Here is a 14,397-nt window from a genome sequence, read left to right as displayed (position 1 = left end):
ATTTGATTTTACTTTAATGTTTCGTTTATTCTTTATTTTTCTATCCAATTTATTAAAACATTTCTGTTTAATTAGAGCATCATAAATTCGGCTAGATCTACATTGATTTGTACAGAAGGTTTCAAATAAATATGCTAGTTTTTCAGACGCTATATTTTTTCATTAAGCAAAAAAAAAGCATGAAAAAAATTAAGAGACTTGTGCACTTCAATCAGGAATTGAATAATTTAAAAATTCTTGCTTTATTGTACTATTACATTTCCACATTATTGTCTTGTTTCGACATGTACCCTATATAATACCCCATTGTGTGCTATTGAAACCAATCGAAGTATTTTGACAGGCTCCCTAGCAACCAGCCAATGAAATAAAGCTTCACAATATGGCGACCACAATTCCGACAAGAGCTTTCGATGCGAAATGACATAAACTTTTCGAAATAGAATATATTTTGAAAATTTAGGACACTGTTAAAAACCAGGCAAGATGTCGGAAGAAAATGTGAAAGTGGCTGTCAGAGTCAGGCCTTTCATATCCTTTTTATTTAAACAAAATATATTTTTAAGTCTATTATTTCGTTTCTGAAACTGTCATGTTTGACTTGATTTTGTACGGTGTATTCGCTTTTATTTATAATAAGCTGTTATAATGAGACGCTTATAATATAAGGTAAATTTATTCACCATAAATCATCGCATATTTGTGTTGAGCGTGGAGGATACATAGTGATGTGAATTCCTCTCGCAAGTGTAGACATGTTGATTATTTCAGTATTTAGGGCAAATTATTAGCGTCATATTGGATTGTAAGTTAACGGGACGGAATCTCTGTGAGGCACTAGGCATTCAAAGGCATGGACACTGTAAAAAAAAGTGATATATAAACATAACAAGGCAAGGTAAGTCAATAAATGTGCATCAAACCAGGAACATATATATTGATATACTGTTCCCTGATCAAACCATGCAAGCATATCATATGATAAGACGTTGCCTTCTATTTCTACCAGATAATGGCTATAAATGGCATAATCAACGAACTGATTACTCTGCCATGACTGGTGCGCATACAGACCCCTCACCCCTAATAATGTTTGAAATTTAGTTCAGCTTTGTCACCGAGGCTTTTAAAGCCTTGACTGATGTTGCTGATACAACCCCAGGAGTGTTCCAATCTCTGATGGTTTGTTGGAAGAAAGAATATTTCCGGTAATCACTTGATGATGCTGGAATTTGGAAGCAATAATTCTGTCGTGCATGTTCCTTGACAGTCGTTTTGGTAGCATCAAACGACCTTTCTTTGTCACAGCAACTTTATCATTTATTTTTTTTAAAGAGCATGGTGAGTCTTGCATCTTTTCGTCTTTGTTCTAGAGATCTCCATTTTAATTGATTTAGCATCTTGTTTACACACGAGTGGTCATGGTGTTTATTCATCACATATTGTGCTGCTCGTCTCTGGGCCATCTTTAGTTGGTCAATTTCTGTTTTAAAGTGTGGATCCCATACTGGACTGGCATATTCTGTTATAGGTCTTACAAGTGTTTTATACACATTTTCATTTACTGAAGTAGATCCAATGTTAAGATTTTGTTTTAGGAAGCCAATATTTCTATTGGCTTTATTACATACATGTACATTATTAAGATGGTCATTCCATTTGAGTTCAGATGTGAATGTGCAGCCTAAGTATTTGACATGTTTGGCCGGTTCTATAGTGTGACCATGTAGATTATAGGATGCTGTAAAGGTATTGTTTTTCCGGCTGATGGTAAGTACATTGCACTTGTCTGGGTGGAAGTCCATTTCCATTTGGTTTTCCATGTAGCTAGTTTATCAGATCTTTTTGTAGGTTGTAACTAACAACCAAGTCTTTGTCTGATGCAGTGATGATATAGTAAGGTATGATATAGTGTCATCTGCAAATAGGAGGATAGTGGATTTAATTCTATCAGGCATGTCGTTAATGTACATGTAGAACAGGAATAGTGAAGGCCATAGGACTGAGACTTAATATGTGATGAGCTCTCTCTGTCCACTACTACTGCTTGTGTCCGATGCGACAGGAAGCTAGCAATCCACCTATTGACATTTCCTCTGATTCAATAGTGTTCGAGTTTATGTATAAGGAGACTGTGACTGACCTTGTCGAACTCTTTAGAGAAATCATTAATCAGTACATCTGTCTGTTTACCTGCACTCATGTTGTTGGTGATGTTGTCCAAAGTAAGGTTTTGCAAGATCGTTTAGAACCAAAAGCATGTTGTAATGGGTAGAGAATTTTGTGGCGATCTGCATGGTTCATGATGTGGCATGTGATAATGTGCTCTATGAGTTTGCAGCAGATTCAAGTCCGAGATATTAGTCCATAGTTCTCTGTTCTATATTGCTCTCCTTCTTGACGACTGGGCTAACATTGGCAGTCCTCCAGTCAGATGGTACGTCCCCTGTTTCAGTTGATGTTTTAAAGATGATTGTAAGAATTGGGGCTATTTCCAAAGTCAGTTCTTTTAGTAATCTTAGTCTTATAATGTTTGGTCCTGCTGCTTTGTTTGTAATTTTCGTAAGTAATTTTAGTATTCCGTTTTCTGTTATGTTAATTATAAGTTCCTCTGCAGAAGGGCAATACATGTACCTGAAATCGAGATAAGAACTCACGTTGATTGTATGTATCCTTGATGGAGAAAGCTGATTGGAACTGTTTATTAAGGATGGTTGCTTGGTCTACTGGGTGTGAATGTAGTAATCCCTCACTACGTAGTGGTGCCACTCCAATGCTCTCCGTTCGTTTATGTTTTATGTATGTCCAGAACTGTTTCATATTACTGTATTGGTTGTTTTCCTCTTTAGGTGTTACTATGTTTTCAATATAATTCCAGTATGCACGAGGGAGTTGCCACTGTAACAGATTTGAATAATAATTTCGTCAACAATATATGTACAATGTACCGAAATAACTTACAGGATTTTACCAGAAAATTATGTTCATTATACAGCAAGAGTCCCATATGGCACCCCATCATAAATTAACACAAGAACACATTACAGTTTATTCTGTGGAGGTGCCTTATAAGAAACTTTCCAAAATTTCATAATTGGCAATGCTGAGAGGTGTAATCACCTTACTTTCAAAGAGGGGTGGGGATTTTTTGCTGTACCTCATCTTTTCAATTGAAAGATGACAAAAAACAATTACACAACATGTATGTATATGTAGTGATGCTTTCCCTTACCTTGTACCGGTATATACTTTAGCTGTGCTAGAGGAGTACTCCTTTATCTACATTTTATAAATTGGTAGAGCTGTGGCTTACTGTTTCAAGGGTCCATGGATTAAATTCAGGCTGGTACAAGAAATTTTTTTGGAGAAAAGTCATATATACTCATCAGTTACAAAATTGGAGCCTAACTAAAAAATCCATAGTAGACTTCAAAGTTAGAGAAATGATGCCTAGCCAGGGTAAGTGATGTACATTTGTACATGTAGATATTCTCATTAGCTCCAATAGAGGATTACTCATCTAGCTCAGTTGCCATTATATCTCTTCCTTTTTGAACACATATTCTATACACTTTATTCCATTAGGAACAAATAATTTGTTCCAATGGAAATAATATTTTGAAGGAACTCTTATTTCATGACAGAGTGGTGGCTCCCTCGATTATATCCCAGCTGGTATAGTAATATAGACAAGTCATGTTTTCCGGTTATGATTACATAAAAATAAGGAGAGTATGCTAATGACACAACTTCATGTATCCATCATTTTTAGAAATGAGTAATCAGATATTAAACATGAAAATTTAATTTCCTTAACCTTATTCACAATAGAAGAGAAAGGGAGAGAAATGCAAAATGCATTATTGATATGACTGGAAATACTACTAAGATTGAAGACCCTTCATCTTCTGATGAACCCAAAAAATTTACATTTGACTTTAGTTACTGGTCACATGATGGATGTAAGGAGGAGTCTAATGGATACTATGGACCAGATACATCACATCCCAATGGCAAGAAATTCTGTGATCAGGTATACTTATTACATGTTAACAGAAAAACCTTTTGTTTGTTAATTCAAACAAACAATTGTAAATAAATGATTATTTTACAAAATTGTATTGACCAACCATGCATTTATTAAATAATGTGATACTTGTCGCAAACAGTTGACTAAATGGTGCTAAGAGAACTGAAGGAATACATGTACAAAAATATTTGCTTTGTTTAAAATGGCAGAATGCAAAGAAAATTGTGTAGTTACAAATGTAAAATAGACCCCAAAATTTAAAAACAACATAAAAAAGAACAAACTTAATAATTAAAAGCAAGCCTAAGATACATGTATATATAAATAAGGAGATGTGGTATGATTGCCAATGAGACAAATATCCACCAGAGTTCAAACGAAGTGGATAGCATTATTTAAAAAATAGTTATATGGTAACCTTAGAAAAGTAAAACATAAAATTTTTTAGATTCAAACTAAGCTAAACAATCCATAAAGAATACTTTAGTATTACTGTAAATGTTGTTTTATTTCATAAACCAATTTTCATTGTTCAGTGTAGATATATTAGATTAATGAATTTCAATTAATGTATACACTGATTTGGTTACAGATGAAAGTTTATAATGAGCTTGGCGTAGGTGTTCTAGAGAATGCATGGGAAGGCTACAATTCAACTTTGTTTGCCTATGGTCAGACAGGATCGGGAAAAAGTTGGTCTATGGTAGGATATGGTGTAAACAAAGGTAGGTTGACATACATTAGTTTCTTATTACCATTAAGTTATTCATAGATATATGAGAATATGTGATGTAAGAGTTAGTAATACAGCCAACTGAAAACTTTTAGCAAAGTAAATTTAACCTTTGTATCTTTGATGGAGTCTAGTATAGAGGATAGATGAATTTTGTGGCTGAAAGGACTCTTGATATATGAAACAACAATACAAAGTTTATAGTAAAATAGAACAATTAAAAAACAGGAGGGATCTCCCAAGCTACATTTACATGTACAATAACATTTAAACAAGAAAATTTGATGAAATCAACTGAATAATTGTTGACTTTTAATAAATAGATTTTTAATACAAACATTGGACATGGTGCAAAACAGAGGTTTTTTTTATATACCAGTAATTCAGATATCTTCAAAACATCTTTTCTGGTCCTTGTCTGATCTGTAGAAAGGGAAGGAAAAAAATTACTTTTAGGATAATAATTTGTATTACATGTAGCTTATATCTAGACTGTTAACAGTTGCCACATTGTCTGTCCACAATGGCTGTTTTAAAAGATTTCTGAATGAAAAGTTAGTGTTTATTTTCCACTGGGAAATGGAAAATGAAGCTCAATTTTCCAGTTTAAATGTGAAATTTTGAAACCAAACATTTTCTGGGTGATGATTTTAGCTTGCTTTGGAATCCCATTATATGCTACTTCTTAAAATCTCTATGGTCAGCTTATGCTGCTATGACATATACATGTATAGCTAGTGTTATGCTTGTCATTCCACACATCCATTTCAAACTGCAAAAAAAGGTTTAAGAATTTTGCTTTCCTATCAGTGTACATGTAGTTTTAGGAGATTTATTGGCTATGCCAACTTTTAACATGTTTACTATTTTTTTGCCACCTTGTAAGTGTTCAAAATTTGCTAAAACAGCAATCTGTCTTTGTTTAAAACAATAGTTGATAGTTATTACAAAGAAACTACAAGAAAGAATCTTCCCTTTTGTTTCTATTAAGTACATGTACTCTGTCATATTTTGTATATGGCAGCCATTATCACCCTGTAAACTATGACCCCTACCCAAATAGTAACAAAACAAGTAATGTTAATTTTCATAGTCATATGTTAAAAAATGCATATGATATTTTACAACTGATTCTACTTTAAAATTAACAAACATGAAACTTTAAAGAATTTGAAGCATGATCTTTATACAATATATGTTTTGATTGATCACAGGAATTGTGCCTTTATATTGTGAAAACATCTTCAAACAGATTGAAGAAAAGAAGGCTGGTGGAGAAAAAACAGAATATGAGGTATGTTAAACAGTTGTTATAAAACTGTTAGGTAAATGATTGGGCCATCATGTATTGCCTTTACTCTCGAGCATTGAGAAACTCATAGCTTTGTACAGTCACATCAAAAGAGAACTGAATATTTATACATTTAGTTGCATATTATACTTAGATCATGGTTTAAGTAGAATATGTTTCTTTTAATGTTAGTTAAATAAAGAATATACACTATGAAAGTTTTTGTTAAGAAGAATTTCTTAAAAATTAGTTTTTATGTGACCTATGACACACAGGTCACTTCTAAAGAGATTGAACAAGAAATTCTCATTAATCTTTCTATTTAATTGTAGCAGAATTTCAGATTGACTATTGTTAAACTTCTCTGTAGTATAAATTGATAAAACATTTGATTTAAATCTTCATTATAGGTCACTTTCAGTATGTTAGAAATCTACAATGAACAAATACGAGATTTATTAGACTCTAAGACAAGAAAGGGAGGTCTGAAATGTAGACAGCATCCTAAACAGGGCTTTTATGGTAAGTGATTACATTTATTTGGAATCATTTTAATGAATAATCCATAGCAGTTAAAGGTATTTCAGTCATAAAAAAGATTTAAGAATAGTTTAATGGCTTGCAAATGAATTTGACAAAAAAAAGAGAGATAGAAATGCAATATTCAGATAAAACTTCAAATTACTAATAATGCAACATGGAAATCATTTATGCTAAGAGCACTACAAGTGTTTTAGTCAATTTTGCATAGCATTATTCATATGGAGAATTACTTATATTATAAAAATGCCTGTGAAAATTTGGTACTCTATGTATTAGCATCCATGTATCTAAGTCATAAGACTTGGTCCCTCAGTCATATTTATTGTAAAAAGGGGATTGCAAGATAGTGGTTAGGAAATGTAAATTCTTAACAGCACATTGAAAACATACTCCTTCAATTAGGTTTGCATAGACAAGGAACACATTATGTCTTCTTAAGAGTTGACTCCATTAAAATTCTTATATTTGAAAAAGTACTATTTGGAGGCCTTTTATTGCTTACTATGCGGTATGGGTTTTGCTCATTGTTGAAGGTTGTACGGTGACCTATAGTCATTTAATTCTACATCATTTGGTCTCTGGTGGAGATTTGTCTCATTTACACTCATACCATTTCTTATTTTTATATATACATCGTTTTCAATTTTAGCTGAGGGACTCAAGATTGTACCAGTCAGCAGTTATGTTGATATTGAAGCAAAAACAGAAGAGGGAACAAGAAACAGAACTGTTGCATCAACCGCCATGAATGCTACTAGCAGGTAAGAAACATGGATGATTTTTAGAGGAAGGGTCACTTCAAAATACAAAACTTGAACTATTTCCATGCCTTGGAAAATCTCTGGTAAAAAGTTAATAAACCTGCCACATAAGACCACAAAAAATATTTTGAATGTATATATAGATGTCCTCTTGATTTAGAAAAAAATATTCTCTGTCCGTCAATCATACTATTATGTTAATCTTTTCATGATTTAAAACCAAATGAATCTTGACAATTTCATAGGTTCTAATATGTGAATGCATAGATATAGATATAAGAAGCATACTTTGGTCCATTTAGTGTATCCAGAAATAGGATTTTTTGTCTTCAATCTTAGACAGCACTAGTTGGTTGATGTTAACATACATAAGAGTTTCCCTATCACTATATGTTATGGTTCTCAATGTCATGTTTGTGTTTATTAACTTCTGTCAGCTTACATTTATAACTTTAGTCCAACACATGTGCCTTTGATGTGTAGCACTTGGAAAAGTGTCTTCCTGCATACTAAATTATTTACTATATCTGTTTTTTTTTGGGGGGGGTATGCAAAAAAAATAGATATGCATAAACATAAAATCAATGTAATTTCCATAGATTGGATCTCATTCAGTTACATAATAGTAATGCCACTACATGTCAGAGGCCAGTTTTCCATTCCTCTTTCCTGGGTTATGGTCTGGTCACATGTGTGTCCAAAATAAGTATTTGTTTTGTCTTTTGAAAGACGTCAACTTTGACATATTAAATTCCGGACTCCAGCTAGTAGAGCATGAAGAACCTAATCCCTACATAACATGCACATATTGTTGTATGTGTTTTCCTAGCTGAATGTTTTCACTTACCAGATTTAACAAAATGTCTTTATCTTACATAAGTTGTGCCTTTGTTAAATACATATATCTGTGAAATAATTATATGAGAATAACATCAAAATGGGGTCTGATTTGATACAGAAAAATAATATATGGTGTGTTTTGTTCTGGAATATTTCATCACTGAGCTGGCAGTATTAAATCCAGTTGAAGATTAATATCTGTTATTCAACATCCAGTAAAACTGATCCACTATTATAGCTATTTATGTTTTTTTTTATCAGTGTTCACACTGTACTAACATCAGTGAATAAGGATTTTCCAATACGGAATTATGGCAATTTAATCCTTTCTGTCTCTGATCATTGAAGAATGTCATAGAAATGATAGGAGGTAAAAGTCTTGATGAAATAAAAGATATATTTTCTTATATATTACAAATGAATACTGCTATGATATAAAGCAGCTAGCCACTACATATAGTGAAAGATGGTGGCATGCAGGGCTTCCAAAATTACTTTTAGCAAGCCGGAAATTTTATATATTATCCAGATTTTAATCCCTTAAGACTAAATAAACAAAAGGCAATTATGGTAATCAGTTGCCGAGTTGGCCATCCCAATGATTGACATAAAAAAAAACGATATTAAACTTTCTTTGATTCAAATTCAAAGTTTTGACGTAAACTGTTAATTTGTTTAATTGGCAGTGCATCATTCGAAGTGTGCAACAATAAATTACATCAGCGTACTTATATTTGCCTTAGACTCTTTATTTGTGCAAAATAACGTTGTCAAAACTTTACTTTCGTTTTTAATCTAATACCGGATGTTATCTTGACAATGGTAAAACATGGACCAGAGACGGATACGTAAATTCTGTGTACATTTGCAAAGCATGAATGAGTGGAAGTAGTTCCTTCTACATTATTTCTTCAAGAAAATATTCGAAATAAACATGAGATAAAGGTATCAATGACAATTTACGCATTTTTTGAAGAAATTAGGATGCATAATTAAATTTCACAGATGCGCACATGTGTACTAGTTCAAACAGAGACATGTCACTAGTTCAAACAACGTGGTTATGACGATGTTTCATTTTCACCTTTTTAATTTTTTCATCAAATCATAATTGTAAACGTATTTCTGATAATTTAAATCTTTTTGACTAAATTAATTAGATGCAAACCACTGAAATGTAAGAAAATAACTTTGAATAGACCGATCAATGTCCGGTTCAAAATAGTTTACCTGTCACCTGAACAGGTAAATTTCAGCTGTTCGACAACTAATTAGCCTTGATTAAAATGAGAAGGTATTAAAGTAGGGGTTGTTTTGTTAGTACTTAATGATCATGTCACTTTATGACCGGAAATGTGTGGCTGTTAAAGGCAAAACGTTGGGTCAAAAAGATCGTGAATTCTGTTAAAATGACCGTCTCTTAAAGCCTTGCAAACTAAAAAGTAGATGAACATTTCATGCTTTGCCAAGCCGGACTTTTACCGGACATTATACAAATGTCCGGCAAATATGACCGTTTTGGAAGCCTTGGTGGCATGCCTCTATAGAATATCCTGACAGCTTTTTGGCAATTATTACCATGTACATGTATTATGTATTGGAATGATACATCCTCTATAGACTAAAATGCAATTGTTTGTTATGAATGAGTTACACCAGTTGACCCAAGGTCAATCTGCATAAATGACGTCATTGAACAATCAGTTCTTACTGTGATGTAATAACATTTAAGCATTATGACATAAGAAATGAGCAGAGAAATGCATGCACTTGAAAGTTGTCCATGCTGTATCTTTGGCAGTACAAGTTGAAAGGAAATCTGAACTTGTAAGCAGATGTATTATAGATAATGGTCAGTGTCTGGGCATAACTCTTTTATATGCTTCAATAAGTTTAGTTAAAATTATAAAGTTTTGTAAGAATTAGAAATGAAGATGTGCTTTTTGTAGTAAGACAGAAATCTGGCAAAATTGGAATGACATTTTTTTTTATATTTCACTGAATTTGATTCAAGTTAATTTGATATAAAAATAAGAAGATGTTGTATAATTGCCTACGAGACAACTCTCCACAAGAGACCAAATGACACAGAAGTTAACAACAATAGGTCACTGTACGGCCTTCAACAATGAGCAAAACATATACTGCATAGTCAGCTATAAAAGGCCCTGAAATGACAAATGTAAAACAATTCAGTATACATCAGATCTCTGTAAAGCTGTGCATTTGTTTAAAACTAGATCAATCTGACCTACTCTCCATGTCCATTGGCATTGTTATAACACAGAGTTAGGAGAGAATACATGGCAGTCTATAACTATATTTTTTGATTTATTTATTCAATCCTGAATTATTTTTGTTTATAAGTATTTTGAACCTTTGATGCATGGTTACATATGTCTGGATATAATAGCACTCCCTCATACCATTGTCAACCCTTGTATATTTCTTTTGAGAAAAAAAGAGCAATAAAAGCAACAGGCAACCCCTGAAATATGGTTGATAGCATGTACCCTTTGAAGTAGAGCTTATTTGCACTGCAACAGTCATATCTTAAAAAAATGCATATATATACCTAGTAGGCAAAGGTGGAAAATTAGATTCAAAGTAAATAAATCCAATTTTGGAAAGGTATTATAAAGCCATGAAAGTGTTTTAATCTTGTTTGCAATAATGTATTAGCAACATATAAAATAAGGGACTTTCTCAAAGTTGACAAGTACATCCATTACCTTAGTAGAAAGTGTTTATAGAGTGTTGAAATGTCTGTAAAGATAAATCAATTCTGTAATTAATGATCTTTATTACAGAATTATCTCCTTATTCAACCAACAGAACAAAATAATCTTCAATATAAGGCGCAGTACAGTTTAATTAAATACCTTGAGAGAACAATGGATTGGCTTTCATACATGTAAATAGCTTTTAGTGCTACCATGGCTTCAATATAAATATTTTGTCCCTAATCATATTTCTAGACTGGTTATTCTATAATGAGGTTTATTTTATTGATTGTTAATTTCTGTTGTGTACTTATGTACAAGCAATGATTCGTGAATAACTTAAATGTAATGACATAGCTCTTAAGTTACATGTACCGAGTATTAAGAGTAAACATGATGAAAGGACAAAAAATTCATGCATATTAATAAGCTTATGATAAAAAATATTTCTTTATGTATTGATATTCAATACTTTCTACTTTCAATCAAAATTTTAATGTTACATGGTCAGTAAATTCTATATCTTATTCATTAAGTAAACTAATATTCAAATTTTCAATGAAATATAAGTGTTTCATATTCCTAATAAAACCTATAATATTAATTTATCAGTTTTATATAAAAATTAAGTATAAACTACAGGGATAAAAAGGTGAATAATTAGGCTTAGTGAGGATGATTGCAAATAAAAATTAACATTGACTTATAAAAAAGATGAAATTATAAGTTTGGACCAAGTCACCAAGGAATTTATTTTATATTGATTATACAATCTAGCTGATCTTTATATGTTAATGGCCTTCATACAATATGAAGGTTATGTTTGTACATATATAACAATATTGCCAAATAAGCTTTCTTCCAAACATAAACATACAATCTTTCAATCAGTTTAATTGGGGTCTGGAGCTGGCATGTCAGTAACTGCTAGTAGTCCTTTGTTTATTTATGTATCATTGTCATTTTCCTTAGTTTCTTTTGTTACCTATTCTGACATCGGGGTCGGACTTCTTTTAAACTGAAATTTACTGTGCGTATTGCTGTGCGTATGTTTATTCTACATTGGCTAGAGGTACATGTATAGGGGGAGGGTTGAGATCTCACAAAACATGTTTAACCCCACTGCATTTTTGCGCCTGTCCCAAGTCCGGAGCCTCTGGCCATTGTTAGTCTTGTATGTTTTTTTAATTTTAGTTCATTTATATGTTTTGGAGTTACGTATGATGTCCATTTTCACTGAACTAGTACACATTTTTATTTAGGGCCAGCTGAGGCCCACCTCCGGGTTTGGGATTTTCTCGCTCCATTGGAGACCCATTGGTGTCTGCTCTTTGTTCGGGTTGTTGTCTCTTTGACATATTCCCCATTTCCATTCTCAATTTTAATATATACATATAAAAGCCCAAACAACAGCCACATTATGTATATATACACATATTTATAGATATGTATGCCAGAAATATTTAGCACCACAAAATTATTATACATTACAGGACTTTATGTTGATTCTATAGATTTACTTAGCAGTTAAATACATGTAAAGAGATTTAAAGCTTATTTACTGCTTATATAAATTTTCCATCTTTTGATGAGGGTAATTATGTGATAGATATGAAGTCATACTTTTTGACCGACTTTTTCTGCAGGTTTAATGTCAAGTAACACCTAAAGAAATTGACATTCATGAATAACTGCTTTGATTAACATGAATATGAAATGACAATGTTGCATTGGTATTATATTAATCTTATAAAACCTTGAAAATACAAAAATAGATTGTTTAAAATCTGTTATGTAGAGGAATTAAGTCAATCCTATTGTAAATTTAAAATGACATAATTTCAAAAGATTTAAATGTAATAATAGCAGTTTGTTTCACCTTACTTAATTTCATATATAATTAATTTATCATTTTTACTTACAGATTAATTTAATCAAAACAAATAGTTTATGAAGTGACCCTCTAGCTCTTCTCCCTTTTTTGGTTCAGAAAGATTATGTTTTTCTCAGACATGTTTCATTATTCAATCAAACGGAAACAAGCTATTCCAGTTTAAACGCAAGGCTGAATAATTAATTGCATTTTATCTTTTGTTTCAAATTTATGTGACTTTAAAGCTGCTTCTTGAATAAAGATTGAAAGTTGAAAATAGATTTTACAGTTCATACCTTCAATAATGTATAAGCCCTGTTTTAGAAAAGTTTTTTCTATGGCAGTTTATCTTAGGTGTTTCTAATAACAAATATTTCTGAAAAATTTGACCAATCCTATATGCTAGATTTATTTATTTTCTAATCATCACGCATGAGGTGTTGTTTAAAAAAAACTTGCTAGGTACATATATAAGGTATTAGTATGACACAATAACGGCATTTATAAAACACTCAATATACAATGGTGGGTCAAGGATTTTTAAAAAGTGTGTCGTGTCCAAATGGGACCACAGAAAAAAACGATCTAACAAGGTTATACATGTATTGTTTTATAAAAAAAACCCAAAAAACTCAAGTCTTAAAATGGGAACAGGCCACCTTAGCCCCTGGGACATTTTATAAGAGGTGTCACATTAAAGACAAGAGGAAAATCAATTATTATCCACTTGTCATTTCAAGATCTATTGAAGCAGTTACAAATGAAACTTTCCAGACATATGTATCTTCTGAGTTTGTAATCTACTGGTCATTGGACACATTGTAAACATACAAACAATTGTCTACTGGCTTGAATATGTTTTCAATAATAGAATAGTCTTCTCTACAAATATATCTTGAAGAAAATTACACAACAGCTGAATAAAACAAATAGATATAAGAAGATGTGGTATGAGTGCCAATGAGGCAACTCTCCGTCCAAGTCACAATTTATAAAAGTAAACCATTATAGGTCAAGGTACGGCCTTCAACACGGAGCATTGGCTCACACCGAACAGCAAGCTATAAAGGGCCACAAAAATTACTAGTGTAAAACCAATCAAACGGGAAAATCAACGGTCTAATCTATATAAATAACAAGAAACGAGAAACAATTATGAACCACATCAACAAATGACAACTACTGAACCTCAGATTCCTGACTTAGTAGGACAGGTGCAAACAATTGCAGCGTGTTTAGATGTTTTAATGGTACCAAACCTTCACCCTTATCTTAAACAATAGTGCAACTCAATTGAAATGGCTTAACTCAATCAAAAGACATATTAACACAAGTGAACATACACTGAACTAATAAATTTGATCTATGATACAATGCAAATAAAAATCAATAAAATAAGGGATGAATAATTAAAGTAACAGTCTTATACCGCTGTGAAATGTTACAATAATATTATACACAGGTAAATGAAAATAATTTTGTTGTTAGGTATACAGTTTAAATGGACAAAGGAAATATTTTTACAAAATAAATAATTTTGATGTTCATAGTTCAAAGAAGTGAAAATTTATTGTAATACCAAACACTTATCAAAGCTGGTATA

At 32.0% G+C, this 14,397-nt stretch overlaps 1 protein-coding gene across 1 annotated transcript in view; it reads left to right on the top strand.

Moving 5' to 3' along the window:
• The first annotated feature begins 360 nt into the window (after positions 1-360).
• Positions 361-14,397, top strand: part of LOC127728231 (kinesin-like protein KIF28) — a 36,355-nt gene continuing 22,318 nt past the window's right edge. The window contains exons 1-6 of the mRNA XM_052235477.1: positions 361-532; positions 3,828-4,033; positions 4,623-4,755; positions 5,978-6,057; positions 6,465-6,576; positions 7,247-7,358. Of these exons, the coding sequence (XP_052091437.1) occupies positions 487-532; positions 3,828-4,033; positions 4,623-4,755; positions 5,978-6,057; positions 6,465-6,576; positions 7,247-7,358 (689 nt within the window). The 5' untranslated portion in view covers positions 361-486. The remainder of the gene's footprint in view (positions 533-3,827; positions 4,034-4,622; positions 4,756-5,977; positions 6,058-6,464; positions 6,577-7,246; positions 7,359-14,397) is intronic.

This window comes from Mytilus californianus, unplaced genomic scaffold (genome assembly GCF_021869535.1).
Source record: "Mytilus californianus isolate M0D057914Y unplaced genomic scaffold, xbMytCali1.0.p SCAF_2, whole genome shotgun sequence".
Classification (NCBI taxonomy): Eukaryota; Metazoa; Mollusca; class Bivalvia; order Mytilida; family Mytilidae; genus Mytilus; species Mytilus californianus.
The sequence above is the reverse complement of the archived record's forward strand: the minus strand, read 5'-3'. Positions and strand labels throughout refer to the sequence as shown.